At 36.8% G+C, this 15000-nt stretch overlaps 1 protein-coding gene across 4 annotated transcripts in view; it reads right to left on the bottom strand.

The window, feature by feature from the left end:
* The window catches only part of LOC136849845 (LIM/homeobox protein Lhx1-like), a 325756-nt gene that overhangs the window by 53453 nt on the left and 257303 nt on the right, over window positions 1-15000 (bottom strand). For all 4 annotated transcript variants that reach the window (XM_067123306.1, XM_067123307.1, XM_067123308.1 and 1 more), the window contains exon 2: window positions 1-189. This exon is cut by the window's left edge and continues 17 nt beyond it. In XM_067123306.1, coding sequence (XP_066979407.1) covers window positions 1-189 — 189 coding nt within the window. The remainder of the gene's footprint in view (window positions 190-15000) is intronic.

The raw sequence follows: 15000 nt of genomic DNA, 5'->3' as shown, positions 1-15000 counted from the left end.
TTCATGTAATCCTGTTTACATATGAATTTGTTCTCCTCGAGGACGTAGAGCTCCTCCCCGGTGGAGAGCTGCTTCCGGCAGACGCAGCAGGTGAAACACTTGAGGTGGAAGACGCGGTCGCGGGCCTTCCTCACTAGGTCCTGGGGCGAGATGCCCTGCAGGCACCCCGAACACTTCGTCCCGAAACGCCTGTGGAGGAGATGAAAAGAAAACAAAGGCGTTAGTGAGTCTGTCCGCGGGAGGAGGAGGAGGAGGGGGAGGATGGGGCGGGGGTTGACTCAGGGTCGTAAAAATACTTCTGAGACACATTTAGGTTAACCCGAGGTTTTTTTTTTTTTTAAGGTTTTGCTTTGTTGGGTAGTGAGTAGGATGCCCTGGTCTTGTCTGTTTACTTTTTATATTCGTCTGTCAACATGCGTCTGCATGAAGCTATGCAGGTTACAATCTGCGTATAATAACTGTCAACGGTAATTTTTTTTTATATATGTTTTTGGTATTATGTGCCATTGCACTTACGTGCGGGTGTTTTAAGCGTAATTGTACCACTTAATTGAACATATTTAAACAGGTAATATAAACAGTTATTAGAAGTATGTTTGTGAGCTTACTGCACTCATGTGTGGAGGCAGTTTTGTGCAAGTATTGTATGCATATACATACAAATATATATATATGTATATATATATATATATATATATATATATATATATATATATATATATATATATTAATAATGTATATTATATATATGTATATATATAAATATATATATATACTGTATATATACATATACATCTATACATGTCTGGTACGTGGAGATACACTATCGCACAACGCCAGCACACGACGACAGCGAACCGATGCGAGAGTTGAACACCATTAGATCGGCGGCGAGCATCAATTCTCGTGCGCCCTCATCTCATCCCCCTATCAAAATCCCCCAGGGGGAGGAAAGCCACAATCTCCCACCAAGCTTGAGATAAGTCCCCTTCTAATTCCTCCCATCCCCTCCTTTTCTTTCCCCCCCCCCCCTTTCCTCTTCCAAGTCTCCTTCCTTCCCTTCCCTTCCATTGCATTCCCTCCCCTCGACGGCAGCCTTTTCCCCTCGCGCGCCGCTCCCCTCGACTTGATATTCCCTATTCCATACTCCTGCTACCTCTCTCTCTCTCTCTCTCTCTCTCTCTCTCTCTCTCTCTCGCTCTCTCTCTCTCTCAACTCCCCTCTGGAGGACTCAGTGTCGATTGCAATTTAGCAGCCCAGTGAGCAAATCCCCGGATGATCCCATTTTCCTTCAAGTACAAGTCTCGTCTCCCCTCATTGATGTCCGTTGATGGCTTTCCATATATTACAAACAGTTCGGTTTTTTCCCTCTCCCCTCGACGAAGTTATTGTCTGTGGGATTTTTTTTTTCCTCCTCTTGTTTTTCTGGGGTGGGGTGGGTGGGGGGAGGTTTTGGTGGTGGTGGAGGGGCCCTTTGTTTTTGGGGGGGTGACGAGGAAATGGGATAGAAATTATGTTGTTATCATAAGATACGGTTTATAAGCCAGATTATTTACCTGAAAAAAAATTGTAGATTGTTTTCTTAACGGGGGAAATGATTTACCATGCTCATTTAAGCTGTATTTTCAATATCAGGGTATTACTCGAAGGTGGGGTAGTTGGTTAGCCTACTCTTCACTGGAAAGTCTTATGTGGTTGCGCGTTAAATTTGGCTCGCGCAAGAATTATGGGAGATCGGTAATGTTCCTCCTGAACAAACTCTTCTTCTCTTTCGATTACATTTGAATGATTGGAAACCGTCCTTGAAGAAGGAAGTTTGAACTAGTTGGCAACTTTCTCCTGCTACTGCTTCCTCTCCCCCCCCCCCTCCCCCTCCTCCTCTTGGTCTTTTGGAAATCTACATTTCTGCGGCGAATTTAAACTTTTTTTTTTTTATTTTGATCAGATTATTTCCGGTAGAAAGATGGTCTGAGGTGGCAGGGTAGGGAGCAACAGGGAAAGTGAGAGAGAAAGAGAGAGAGCGACTATTCCTTTCTCGAATGGTTCGTGTAATTTAACGCTAGATAATACAGGAGGAGGAGGAGGAGGAGGAGGAATTCTGCTGCTCTCCTGCAGCAGTTGCTCTTTGCACAGTTCATCGCGTCACTTGCTGCTCAAGGGGTAAGACCCTTCGCTGGCACAAGGCCAACTTCATCTAATAACACCAGCAACTGAAGGTAGAATCTTTTTATAAACATTTGCACCAAGAGACAGGTACTGGATAGCATTTCTGTACCTTCTTTTGTACCAACCAAGAGTCAGAAGAAATGTTTCAGCCGTTTGACATCGTCTGTGTATTCATGAGTTTGAAGTCCAATTGTTGGACTGCTTATGTGACCTCGGCCTAATTGTGTGTCGCCATTTTTTGGTAAACTGCCAGACAGTCAGTGGTCGAGTTACGGTCTATCTGTCTGAAATTACAGTCAATGGAATTTTACAGAAAACCGACCGTAGTAGCTAGGGCTACTGCAAGCGCCATAGATATGTTTTATGAACAGGAGTTAAATCATAGAATTCACGGCTATATTTCGAAATGTTGATTGGACAACATTCAGGTATGATATCTCATACGGGTTATTATTATTATTATTATTATTATTATTATTATTATTATTATTATTATTATTATTATTATTATTATTATTATTATTATTATTATACAGCGTGAACACAAAATTCTCGTGACACAGGCCAGAAAGGTCAAGAATTTGCTGGAAGAGCTTAAAAAAAAAAAAAAAACTACCCTGAGGCAGAAAAATAATTTTCAACGCCATGTCAGTAAGCTTACATCAGCAGTCTACATTGAGTTGCCGAATTGCCACAGATTCTTACCTGACCTGTTTTACAGAATTTCTGCACATTTTTACCTGACCTATACTGATGAATATCTACTGATTTTTTGCCTGACTTATTCTGCAGAATTTCTAAAAGTCTTTACCTGACCTATTCTACAGAATTTATCCAGAATTTTACCTTACCTATTCTTCAGAATTTTTACAGAATTTTACCTGACCAATTTTGCAGAATTTATACAGATTTTTACCGGGTCTGTTCTGCAGAACTTTACAAATTTTTACCTGACATATTCTGCTGAATTTCTACAGATTTCCGCCTGACATATTTTGCAGAATTTCTACAGATTTTTTCCTGACCTATTCTGCAGAATTTCTGTAAATTTCTACCTGACCTATTCTGGGGAATTTCTACAGATTTTTGCCTGGCGTATTCTGCAATATTTTTACAAAGTTTTTCATGACCTGTCCTGCAGAATTTGCTCAAATTTTAACCCGCCCTATTCTAAAATAATAATAAGTCATTTCAGTAACTGGTATCTATTTTTCGATGAGAACCGAAACTAGTAAAGCAACTTATTACATCGCATAGGAAAAATGACGCCTTGGCGCTTATGTCAATGTAGTCTCCAGCTATTTTCGTTACTGTTGGTAGGATGGAACAAACAGAAGAGTTTTATTTATTTATTTATTAATATTAATTCAGAGAGAGAGAGAGAGAGAGAGAGAGAGAGCCTGAAAAGATGAAATCAGATTGTAAGCAAATCTGCCCTTTGGAAAGAAAATTAGGGAGAGACGTAATTATGCGATAGGGTAAAAGGGTACTGCTATATAGTGCCTTTGAAGACAATGGAATGCATTGAGATCAGTGCCACGCCCATATCGTCGCCTTCAGCTTCATGATTTTCGCAACGGAGCTTGTTTATATTTACAGTTTTATCTCCCTCTCTCTTTTTTTTGTCTCTCTCTTTTCCATCTCCTTCCACATCGTACCTTCAAAGACGGCTTGAAATGTCTGCAAGAGACTTACCGACTCTCTCTCTCTCTCTCTCTCTCTCTCTCTCTCTCTCTCTCTCTCTCTCTCTACTTGGCCCTCCTTTCTTTCCATCCTCTTAGCTGAGACGGCCATAAGCTTCCCTGATCCTGCTTTAGAGGTTTGTTTTAATCAGGCGCCCCCGCCTTGTCTCCCCCTCCTCCTCCTCCCCTCCCTCCTCCTCCTCCTCCTCCTCCTCCTCCTCCCCTCCTCCTCCCACTTGACGGCTGAAGGATATCGTCATCACGGCCAAAAAGCCGCTTCTCTCTCTCTCTCTCTCTCTCTCTCTCTCTCTCTCTCTCTCTCTCTCTCTCTCTCTCTCTCTCTTTTAGCAGGTGCAGCGGATCATCCCCTTCACGGCAGAGCAGGTATTCATGCATGTACATACATACATACATACATACATACATACATATACATACATATTCCAGAAACACTTACGCTAGAAGTGTTTGTGGAAGAATGAGATGATGTGGCTTGATGAAAAAATTGCTGGAAAGTGTTTTTTTTTAGAATTGATTTAACTTTTTTTCGGATGTATATAATTGCTGAATTAACCCTGTATAATATTTAATGTATATAGCATATAATATTGCTATAATCGCTGGTTGATTACTCTGCAGCAAAGATATTACTTTTACCCGTATTGTCTGCTGTTGAATATTCTCTCTCTCTCTCTCTCTCTCTCTCTCTCTCTCTCTCTCTCTCTCTCTCTCTCTCTCTCTCTCTCTCTCTCTCACTTTTCTTTAATGTATGCTTGTGCTTTATCAGCAGTGTCTGACGAACTGATTTTTGTCGGTTGTTTCTGTAGAAAATGTCGCTGTACAAATGTATCCGTCACAGGCAGTACGATGTGAGAAATACTGAATAGCATATCTCTCATTTTATATAACATTTTATGGCATATTGTATGTCATATAAGATCTCTCGTATTACATTATATGTCATGTAGTATCTCTCATATTATGTTATTTTTACAACCACAGGCAGTACGATAGGAGAAATACTAAATAGCATATCTCTCATATTATATGACATTTTATGGCATATGATATGTCATATAATATCTCTCATACTACGTTATATGTCATATATTATCTCTCATATTATGTTATTTTTACAACATCGTGTTCGCATGTTTGACCACATAAGTGAATTATATTCATATGTGTTCATATGAATTACATATACGTATGTGTATGTATGAATTATATACATGTGTTGATGAGTGTGTGTGTTTGATCTGAATCGTGTTTATATGAATTGTTTTTTGTAAGAATTATATAAATAAGTGCTTATCTGAATTCTTAGTGTAGGGCATAGCATCTTTGAGGGCAGCGTGACTTCAAGTATTCCTAAAACCTCTGCTTTGCTTTGCGTTTTCACACTTATGATTTATTACTGACGAAAACAGATAAACATTCAGGTGATTCCTCAGAGATTAATAATTTGTTAATCCAACTGAAGAGCTGTACGCTAGGGGTGACATGAACAGTCGAACTGATAGAGTCGATAATTCATATTAATAGTGCTCTCTCTCTCTCTCTCTCTCTCTCTCTCTCTCTCTCTCTCTCTCTCTCTCTCTCTCTCTCTCTCTCTCTCTCTATATATATATATATATATATATATATATATATATATACAGGATAAATGTATTACAGTATATATATATATATATATATATATATATATATATATATATATATATATATATATATATACCACAACAACTTATGAAACCCATCTCCTAATATTTTCTAAAGACTCTCAGGCGTCGCTCAAACCCACACAAATACTAATATACATTTCCTTTCATCCTCCGACAAGGGCATAGCGTATAATACTGTATATAAGCAGAGACTCTCTCATCCTCCCCCTCCTCCTCCTCCCCTTCTCCTTCTTCTTCTTCTTCTTCTCCTCCTCCTCCTCCTCCTCCTCCAGCCTTTCACTTCATGGTCGTTCTGTTTCATGGTTAGAAGTTAATCCCAAAGTCATCATAATGTGTATTGTGCTGTCTTACCATCTGGGTGGGAGTGATAAGGTGTATTCTTGCCAACGATACGGGTTTGCCTGGTAGGGAGATAGGGGGACTGGAGGGAGGGGCGGGGGAGGGAGGGAGGGGCTGGAAGTAGGGAGTTAGGGAGATTGGAAGGTGGTCCCTAGGAGAGTGGAAAGAGAGAGAAGGTAGGTAGGTCCGTAGGTAGAAGGAGGGAAATAGGGAGGAAGGGAGGAGATAGGGAGGGAGGGAGAAGGTTTTCATTCAGGGCAACCTGAGCGTAGGGGATTTGCCCGTTTTCTATTAGGGGCGAGAAATTGCGGACGATTGTTCCGCTTTGATGGTGGAAAATGAGTTTTCATAGAGATTTCCTAGGATGAGCCGAGGGCTCCCTTTTCACCAAAAATGTGGAGCAGAAATGAATCAAGCGATAGGATGTCACGTATCCTCCACCTCTTCTCTCTCTCTCTTTTTTTCTCTTTTTTTTTTTACATATATATTATATTTTTTTTCTCAGCAATTTTTTCCGCATATCTTTGGGCTTCCCATTTTCTTTTTTTTTTTTTTTTAAAGAACGAGTAGAGAAGGAACGTCCGGGTAATGTACATACGTATGAAAAAAATGTACTTATATATTTATACACATAAGTATACATATATATATGTAGATATCTATATATATAATATATATATATATATATATATATATATATGCATACAGTATATATACTGTATATATACATTATATATATATATATATATATACAGTATATATATACATATATATATTATATATACAGTATATATATATATATATATATATATATATATATATATATAATATATATATGTATATATATACATATAATTATATATATGTATATATATATATATATATATATATTATATTATACATATATTATTATATATATAATATATATACACATATATTGTACTGTACTGTACTTATAAAAAATAGTCTCATATTCCCAGACGAAATTAAGATACTCCTCTGCCAATATCAGTAATTAAATGTTGAAGAGTAGAATCTATTGGTTACCGAGCTCAGGTAGACTAACTACTGAGTAGGTTATCGTTCACAGTATACTCAGAAAAATTGAATAATGAATCAGAAATTTCTGGTACTTTTAAACGACGTATAAAAAATATTAAAAGAACCTAAAAAGCTAAATCGGGTGACGTTTCGTATGTGGCTAATAATAATTTTTGTCATAGAAGCGTAAATAACGCATTTTTCAGTATATAAAGTTTGCTTGCGTCCGTGTGCTTTAAGAGGAATATGCATGAGTCAGGTGCTTGCTTTTGAAACAGTTGCGGATGTATTTTGAAAGCAAAGGGAAAGTATATGTGTGCATCTGGAGTGGAAATTTTCAATTCATTTCATGTTTATTGTGTTTGACAAGACTGCCTGGATACTTAAATAAAGGAAGTGAATCTTGTGTAAAAATGTTTAGACGGGAGGGAGCGAGTTTACGCTAAACATAGCTATTAGAGAAGCTAGTGTGACATCTGGCGTGCAATTTTAAAATGATTTCTGGCTTGCTATTACAAGTTGAATGAAATCATGACAAGAGTTAGCAGAAGGACAGAGAATATATAGAAATGTTTGTCGGACAACAGAAGTAATCTTGCATAGAAGGTGGAATGGTTGTTGTTTGAAGATTATCCATTGTTGACTGGTGACAGTGAACAGAAATTACACTTGTTTGGAAGGATATGGAATATAGTAAACATGGGTGGTCGACTCATTAAAATGGTTGACTTATATGTGTTTATAAGTTAACGTTGTCGATGATATTAGAATGAAAGTCAAGTAATGAGATGGTTTGGTCTTGTACAGAGATTTGAGAAGGTATGGAAGTAACTGGGACATACATATTGCTTCTGTATGCACACACTCTCTCTCTCTCTCTCTCTCTCTCTCTCTCTCTCTCTCTCTCTCTCTCTCTCTCTTCTCTCTCTCTCTATATATATATATATATATATATATATATATATATATATATATATATATATATATATATATCCCAATTACATGACATACATTATGGAATGTCTTTTTTTTTTTAAAGCTCAGCTCAATCGATAATGCTTGTTGGTATAATAAATGTGCAAGTCAGTCTACGTGTTTTAACAAACAAGCAGTAATTATATGCGCAATATTTATAACGTCCTTCTACCTGTCAATAATAGCACGTGTCCGGAACCTCTGTTTCTGACTTAAGATACAAACGTTTTGAGTGCCAGCAACAATTATTTCGCCGATCCCTTTGTTGTTGCGCGTCTCTCTCTTTTTTCCTCTTTTTTTTTTTCATTTTTTTTGCCGTCGCCGCGAAACGATCCATAAATACATCCTTAACGGAAATAAAAGATCTTCCTTCTTATCGATCCCGAACTGCAAACGCAATTCCGAATGATTGTGGGTTTCCCCAAAATGCTTCCGTTGAGAAAGCTTCTTCCTTTTGTTGAGACTAACTGAACGTGGCTTCTTGTTCTTTTAACAGCCCCTTCCTCCCTCCCTCCCCCTTCCCCTCTCTCTCTCTCTCTCTCTCTCTCTCTCTCTCTCTCTCTCTCTCTCTCTCACACACACACGCACACACTCTGTCCGTTGCTGTATGATAAAAATGAATGACAATATTTCTAACATTCTCATTCCATACTTCAAAAATTTAATGGGGTGGAAAGTTAAATTATTAATACCGTGTTTTCCCAGTAGGGGGTTTTGACAGTATTTACTCCTTGAATTCAGGTAAACAGTACAAGTGTCAGTTACCGATAAGCGCACACACACACACACACACAGAGAGAGAGAGAGAGAGAGAGAGAGAGAGAGAGAGAGAGAGAGAGTAATGTTTAGAGTTTAAGCATTTGATACTAAGTTTGGAATTCATTGTGCGCACGCTTCTACTGCATATACATATATATATATATATATATATATATATATATATATATATATATATATATATATATATATATTCAATTTATTTGAGAAAATTGGAACTTCAAGGTGCGCACGATTTTCGAGACCTAGGGATCTTTTCTTGAAGCCTTTCTCCAATAATGACAGGACCTGCAGTTGAAACAAAATGGAAATTTCGTGAATGTCCTTTAATAAAAGGGAACGAGGAATTTTTTTTTTAAATGCCTCCTGGAAATAGGAAGCTGAGTTGACGTTGAACTTTTGGTAATAGAAACGAAAAAAACGACGTACTATGAGCGTGGTGTTTACAAGCAGACTTTCATGTGTAGGAAAAGAAAGTGAGGTAAGCAGATAAAGTCTCTTAGAATCAGGAGAGTAACAGACAAGCACATACTTTGAATCAGCACTATGATGAACGCGCTTATAATCAGCAGAATGAGAGAAAAGCTGACAAACTGGTTTAGAGTCAGCAGTTGCGTAAAATCAGCAGATTGAGAGAAAAGCTGACAAACTGGTTTAGAGTCAGCATTTGCTTAAAATCAGAAGAATGAGAGAAAAGCTGACAAACTGGTTTAGAGTCAGCATTTGCGTAAAATCAGCAGGATGAGAGAAAAGCTGACAAACTGGTTTAGAGTCAGCAGTTGCTTAAGACCAGTAGAATGAGAGAAAAGCTGAAAAATTGGCTTAGAGTCAGCAGCTGCTTAAAATCAGCAGGATGAGAGAAAAGCTAAAGACTGGTTTAGAGTTAGCAGTTGCTTAAAATCAGCAGAATGAGAGAAAAGCTGAAAAAGTGAATTTGAGTCAGCAGTTACTTATAATCAGCAGAATGAGGGGAAAGCCCCCCCCCCAAAAAAAAAAACTGGCTTTTATCGTCAGCGGAAGGGCAGATAAGCAGGCATGAGTTTGAAAAGACATACTTAGAGCGAGCACAGCATAGCAGATAAGCAGACGTATCCAGTAGAACAGGAGATAACCAGACACGTCTAATAGCACAACACATAAGCAGACCTACTTCTTAGTAGATAAGCAGACATTTAGAATCAGCAGAAGTATAAACAGAAACCCAGAGGAGAGGAAGCCTTTGGCTACCACCACCATCCCTGAAGGCGGAAGCTCTGGTCCTTGTTTCTCTTACTTTTATCACTGCCTATTTTCTTTTTCTTTTTTTTTTTTTTTTTTGGTTTTTCCGGGTTCCCAACATCCTCTGTAATTATGTGAAAAATTTATCGCGGGCGCATGGAACCGCAAGAAAAATTTTTTGGTTAGCAGATCCAGCCAATATACCACGTACGCGCCATATTTTCCTTTTAACTGTTGTGGCGGTGGCTGTCGACTGTGATCACATGGTGGCGGCGGTCTGAGCGTGAGATCGCCCTACGTACCCCTCCGCCTCCTCCTTCGTCAGGAGAGAGAGAGAGAGAGAGAGAGAGAGAGAGAGAGAGAGAGAGAGAGAGATGGGGGTCTTAGAACAACAAATTGCATATAGCGCATCATCTGAGACGATTATCGTCTTATTTATGATGCTCTCTCTCTCTCTCTCTCTCTCTCTCTCTCTCTCTTTCTCTCTCTCTCTCTCTCTCTTGGGTAGGGCAGAGTCTCAGCTCTAGTCTGGATGCTGATGCGTTTCAACATTGTACCCTCGTTGCTTCTCTAAACAGTTGTTTTCTTTAAATGGTCAATATTTTTTTTTTTTTTAGCTTGTCTCGAATTGGCGATAATTATTTTTGCATATTTTATATCAAGGTTATGATTATGTGTACTGTGTCGTTAAGCATTTAAGACTTCATAAGGAAAGGATTAAAAATGCAACCTTTGAATTTAGACAGTGATTATTACCGAGACGTGAAGAATTCATAAAGAACGTATCTGTAAATTCTGCTAAGTTTTGTTAATCTGTTTCATTACAAATTTGAATAAGGTTCTCTCTCACTCTCTCTCTCTCTCTCTCTCTCTCTCTCTCTCTCTCTCTCTCTCTCTATATATATATATATATATATATATATATATACATATATTATATTATACCTCTCTCTACAGTCATATCAGTCACTATAGATTATATATATATATATATATATATATATATATATAGTATATATATATATATATATATATATATATACATATATATATATATATATATATATATATATATATATATATATACATATATATTTACATGAATATTATATATATACATATATACACATACGCATACGCATACACATACACATGCACATATACATATACACAGATGGATTCACCCGGCAGTCCGTGCATAATGAAATGGCTTTAGCACCTTAGCCATTGTCTCGAGAAATAAGGTTTTAACTAAGAGTCTGTAGTTAACTGCCGGTCATGGCCAATCAACCTTATTATAAACGACCCGGTTCTGGTCGTTAAGCCTACGTGTTTCTGGTTCACAAGCAGTCAGGGGCCAACAACTCCCACAGTCCGACTGTCAGTCCGAACGGGACGAGTTACGACATAACTACAAGCATCCTGATGCGTTGGGCCCTTGGGTTATCAAGGGATTCTTGTGTATTTCACAGGACTCTCCGTCGGCTGAGAGCAGAAAATCGCATGGGCTGGTTCCTTTGGGGTAGGGCGGGAGGTATCAGGGTTGTGAATAAATTGCTCATTATTTTTTATTTTTTTTTTTGCCTTGATGGGTATAACCAAGCGAGGTTTGCTTTCTATGATGTTGGCGAAAGTAAGGTCTTGTAAAGCAGTGTAGTGAGGTCTTATGTATACCTTTGAAGAGGTTATATTTTAATGATAGGTAAAACTGACGCTGGTGGATTCAAAAACGTCGCTAGTAAATAAATATACAACTCTTCATGTCCCATATTTCTTTCCTTAATGATTTTGGTTGTAATAATAATGATATTTAGTCGACTTACTAGGAAATTTGGGGAGGGACGTGATTACAATGCTTTCAAAATACTGGACTTTATTTAAAAGTAAGTCAAGCGTTTCCTTTCATTTGTTATTTTAGGGTGCGTCCACTCTACCGTAAATCATGTCATAAACAAGTATCGACCACTTATCGCATACATATCTCAAACAGGTTGAAAACAAGTCAGCGACATTAAGTAGAGAACAAACCTTAAAGGCAAAAGCTGGATAATCATGTGAAGCCCTGGTTACAACTACCAGTGAGTCGTTGGCGTGTGCCCAACCTGTTTGTGATGTGTGTGCGTTGAGTTGAGGACATGTTTGTGACGTGTTTTACTGTAGGTGGACGCACCTTAATGAACTTTTCTGTATTTCCCTCTACCTTCTCTTACTTCCTAATGAACACCATAGTACTCTTCAGAAGCTTGAATTTCAAGTCGCGGCCCCTTTGGTGGGCTTGTTCCACATGAATAGGGTTCATCTTCTGAATAATAACAATAATAATAACACTTCCATTACATTCTTCAAAAATGGGTGAGTGAGCAGGTCTCTGTCTTGGCCGTATGCAATGACGACCTCGGGTAGTGAATCACACGGTCTCTTAGTAACTTTCGTATATTTAATATTTATAAAAAGAAAAAGAAAAAAGTAATCAAAACAGCAGTAGTATTGTACACAGTCAAGTTGGATGACCACGGACACGAAGCAAAATGTAAACAGCGGAGTTTATATTGCAGCCGGTAATCCAGGCTCCTCTTCACTCCTGTTTCGGAAATGGACGTGTATTGTCAATACCTCACTGGGAATGGAGAGGAACTGGGTAGACCTATTGCGATAGGAATTCCTGTTTCTTATATTTTTCTAAAATGTGGTCTTTCACTGATTTATGTGGATTATGTAATATGTATGTATGTATATATATTCCATATATCCATATAATATAAATATATATATATATATATATATATATATATATATATATATATATATATAATATATATATATATATATATATATATATATATATATATATATATATATATATATATATATATATATATAATTTTTGTCATACCCAGTCATATATTTTTTGTATTTACCGACATTAAGCCAGAAATTTCGTTTAATACCAAATCCATCATACCTCTGGAATAACTTACACCCAAGGGGGATTATGAGTAAATAAGTGCTTAGTCACCGGTGGGATTCGAACTGGCCCCCGATTGAAAGATAAAAATGTAAAAATATAAAATGAAATAACCGAGATATAAAATATAAAATGGAACATATAAAATATATAGATATAAAATATAAAAATATCAGATGGAATAACGGAGTGAACTCATATGCTACTCTCAGAAGATTGAAATGTTCATTTTGTTTTATTAACTCAAGGCCATTTGAACGGGCAACCACATGCCTTTGCCTTGCCCAGGCCCGGAGAAAGCCAGAAAAGTGCGTGGGAGAGAAGGGACGCGCTAGACCACAAATGGAAGCGGATTAAGCAATAGACGTCTCTGTCTCTTGGTGGATGATAGGCAATATTTAGAGAGTGGAAAAATGAATGGTTTTCCTGTTTTACGTCTCTCTCTCTCTCTCTCTCTCTCTCTCTCTCTGCTATATTTAGTGAGTCTGGGAAAAAATCAGTAATTTCCCAGTTTTATTTTCCCATATTCTCTCTGTCTCTTTCTCTCTCTCTTTGTGCTATATTTAGTGAATGTGGGAAAAATTAATTGGTTTTTCTGTTGTATTTTCCTTGTATTTTCCTTGTATTCTCTCTCTCTCTCTCTCTCTCTCTCTCTCTCTCTCTCTATATATATATATATATATATATATAATATTATATATATATATATATATATATATATATATATATATATATATATATATATAGTGTGAGTCTGGAAAAAAATAAATGGTTTTTCCATTTACTTTTCCTACTCTCTCTCTCTCTCTGCTATATTTAGTGAGCGTGGAAAAAAATCAGAGATTTTCCTGTTTTATTTTCTCTCTCTTCTCTCTCTCTCTCTCTCTCTCTCTCTCTCTCTCTCTCTCTCTCTCTCTCGTAATGACGCAGCCTGCCTGGACAGACAGCTTCTTGCACGTCAAGCCTAGCGAGATCATGACCTTTGGTCGAACCACGTAAGTTATTTCAGATAGTAAATGCAATTTTTGTTTATTTTCCCTCGCCTGAACGTTTCTCACTTTCGGCAACTTTTTTTTTTTGATCGACTGTTTGGGCTATTACGTCGTTTGGCTTGTGAGAAAGATGAAATTACGTATATATATATATATATTTATGAATATAAATATTTTATATATAATGTTTATATTCATATATACAGTATTATGAATATATTACATTTATACTGTATATATTTTTATATATATATACACATATTGTTATACGTGTATATAGAATTTATATATATATATATATATATATATATATATATATATATATATATATATATATATATATATATATATGTAAATTTATATACATAATATGTGTAAATATATATATATATATATATATATATATATATATATATATATATATATAAATATATATGTATATATATATATCCAAATCAAAGTCCTTCAAAGAAGGCACCGTGCTTACCCCATATAAAAATGGGTATAAAAGCACGTTAAAAAAACGAAGAAGATATACATTATAAATGTAATATATTTATAATTATATATATACATATAAACATTATGTATAAAATGTGTATATGTATATATACAATAATATACACGTACATGCACACATCCACACAGGTACAGTTTTCCTCCGTAACTAATCGGTGCTTTAAATCTTAACTAGTACACACATTAGCGCAAGTAGACCTTACCTCACCCTTGGCATTTGAGGTGGGTGGCAGGAGAAAGACAAGCTGGCATTCTCTCTCTCTCTCTCTCTCTCTCTCTCTCTCTCTCTCTCTCTCTCTCTCTCTCCTCTCTCTCTGCAGTCTCTTCCCAGAGGTCATTTCAGCAAGCGAGTGTTTTTGTTTGCTTCGCGATGCTCTTTTGTTTCCTCATCGTCTTCTTCATTAGATTATCAGTGCGATTGTATCTTTCATTCGGATGACACTTTCGATGCTTGCGTTCGTTCTCTGTTCATTTTTATTATCCCTTTAATGTATTTTTGTAGATTTTTCATTATTGGTTTTTTTTGGGGGGGGGGAACTTGAGAGAGAAAAAAAAACCATCTCCAGAAAATGATTTGTGGGCTAAGTGGATTTTCGTCTCTGGACGTTAATTTTCATCTAATGATTTTACGATTTTTTTTT

The sequence above is a fragment of the Macrobrachium rosenbergii genome, chromosome 21 (genome assembly GCF_040412425.1).
Source record: "Macrobrachium rosenbergii isolate ZJJX-2024 chromosome 21, ASM4041242v1, whole genome shotgun sequence".
NCBI classification, from domain to species: domain Eukaryota; kingdom Metazoa; phylum Arthropoda; class Malacostraca; order Decapoda; family Palaemonidae; genus Macrobrachium; species Macrobrachium rosenbergii.
The sequence above is the reverse complement of the archived record's forward strand: the minus strand, read 5'-3'. Positions and strand labels throughout refer to the sequence as shown.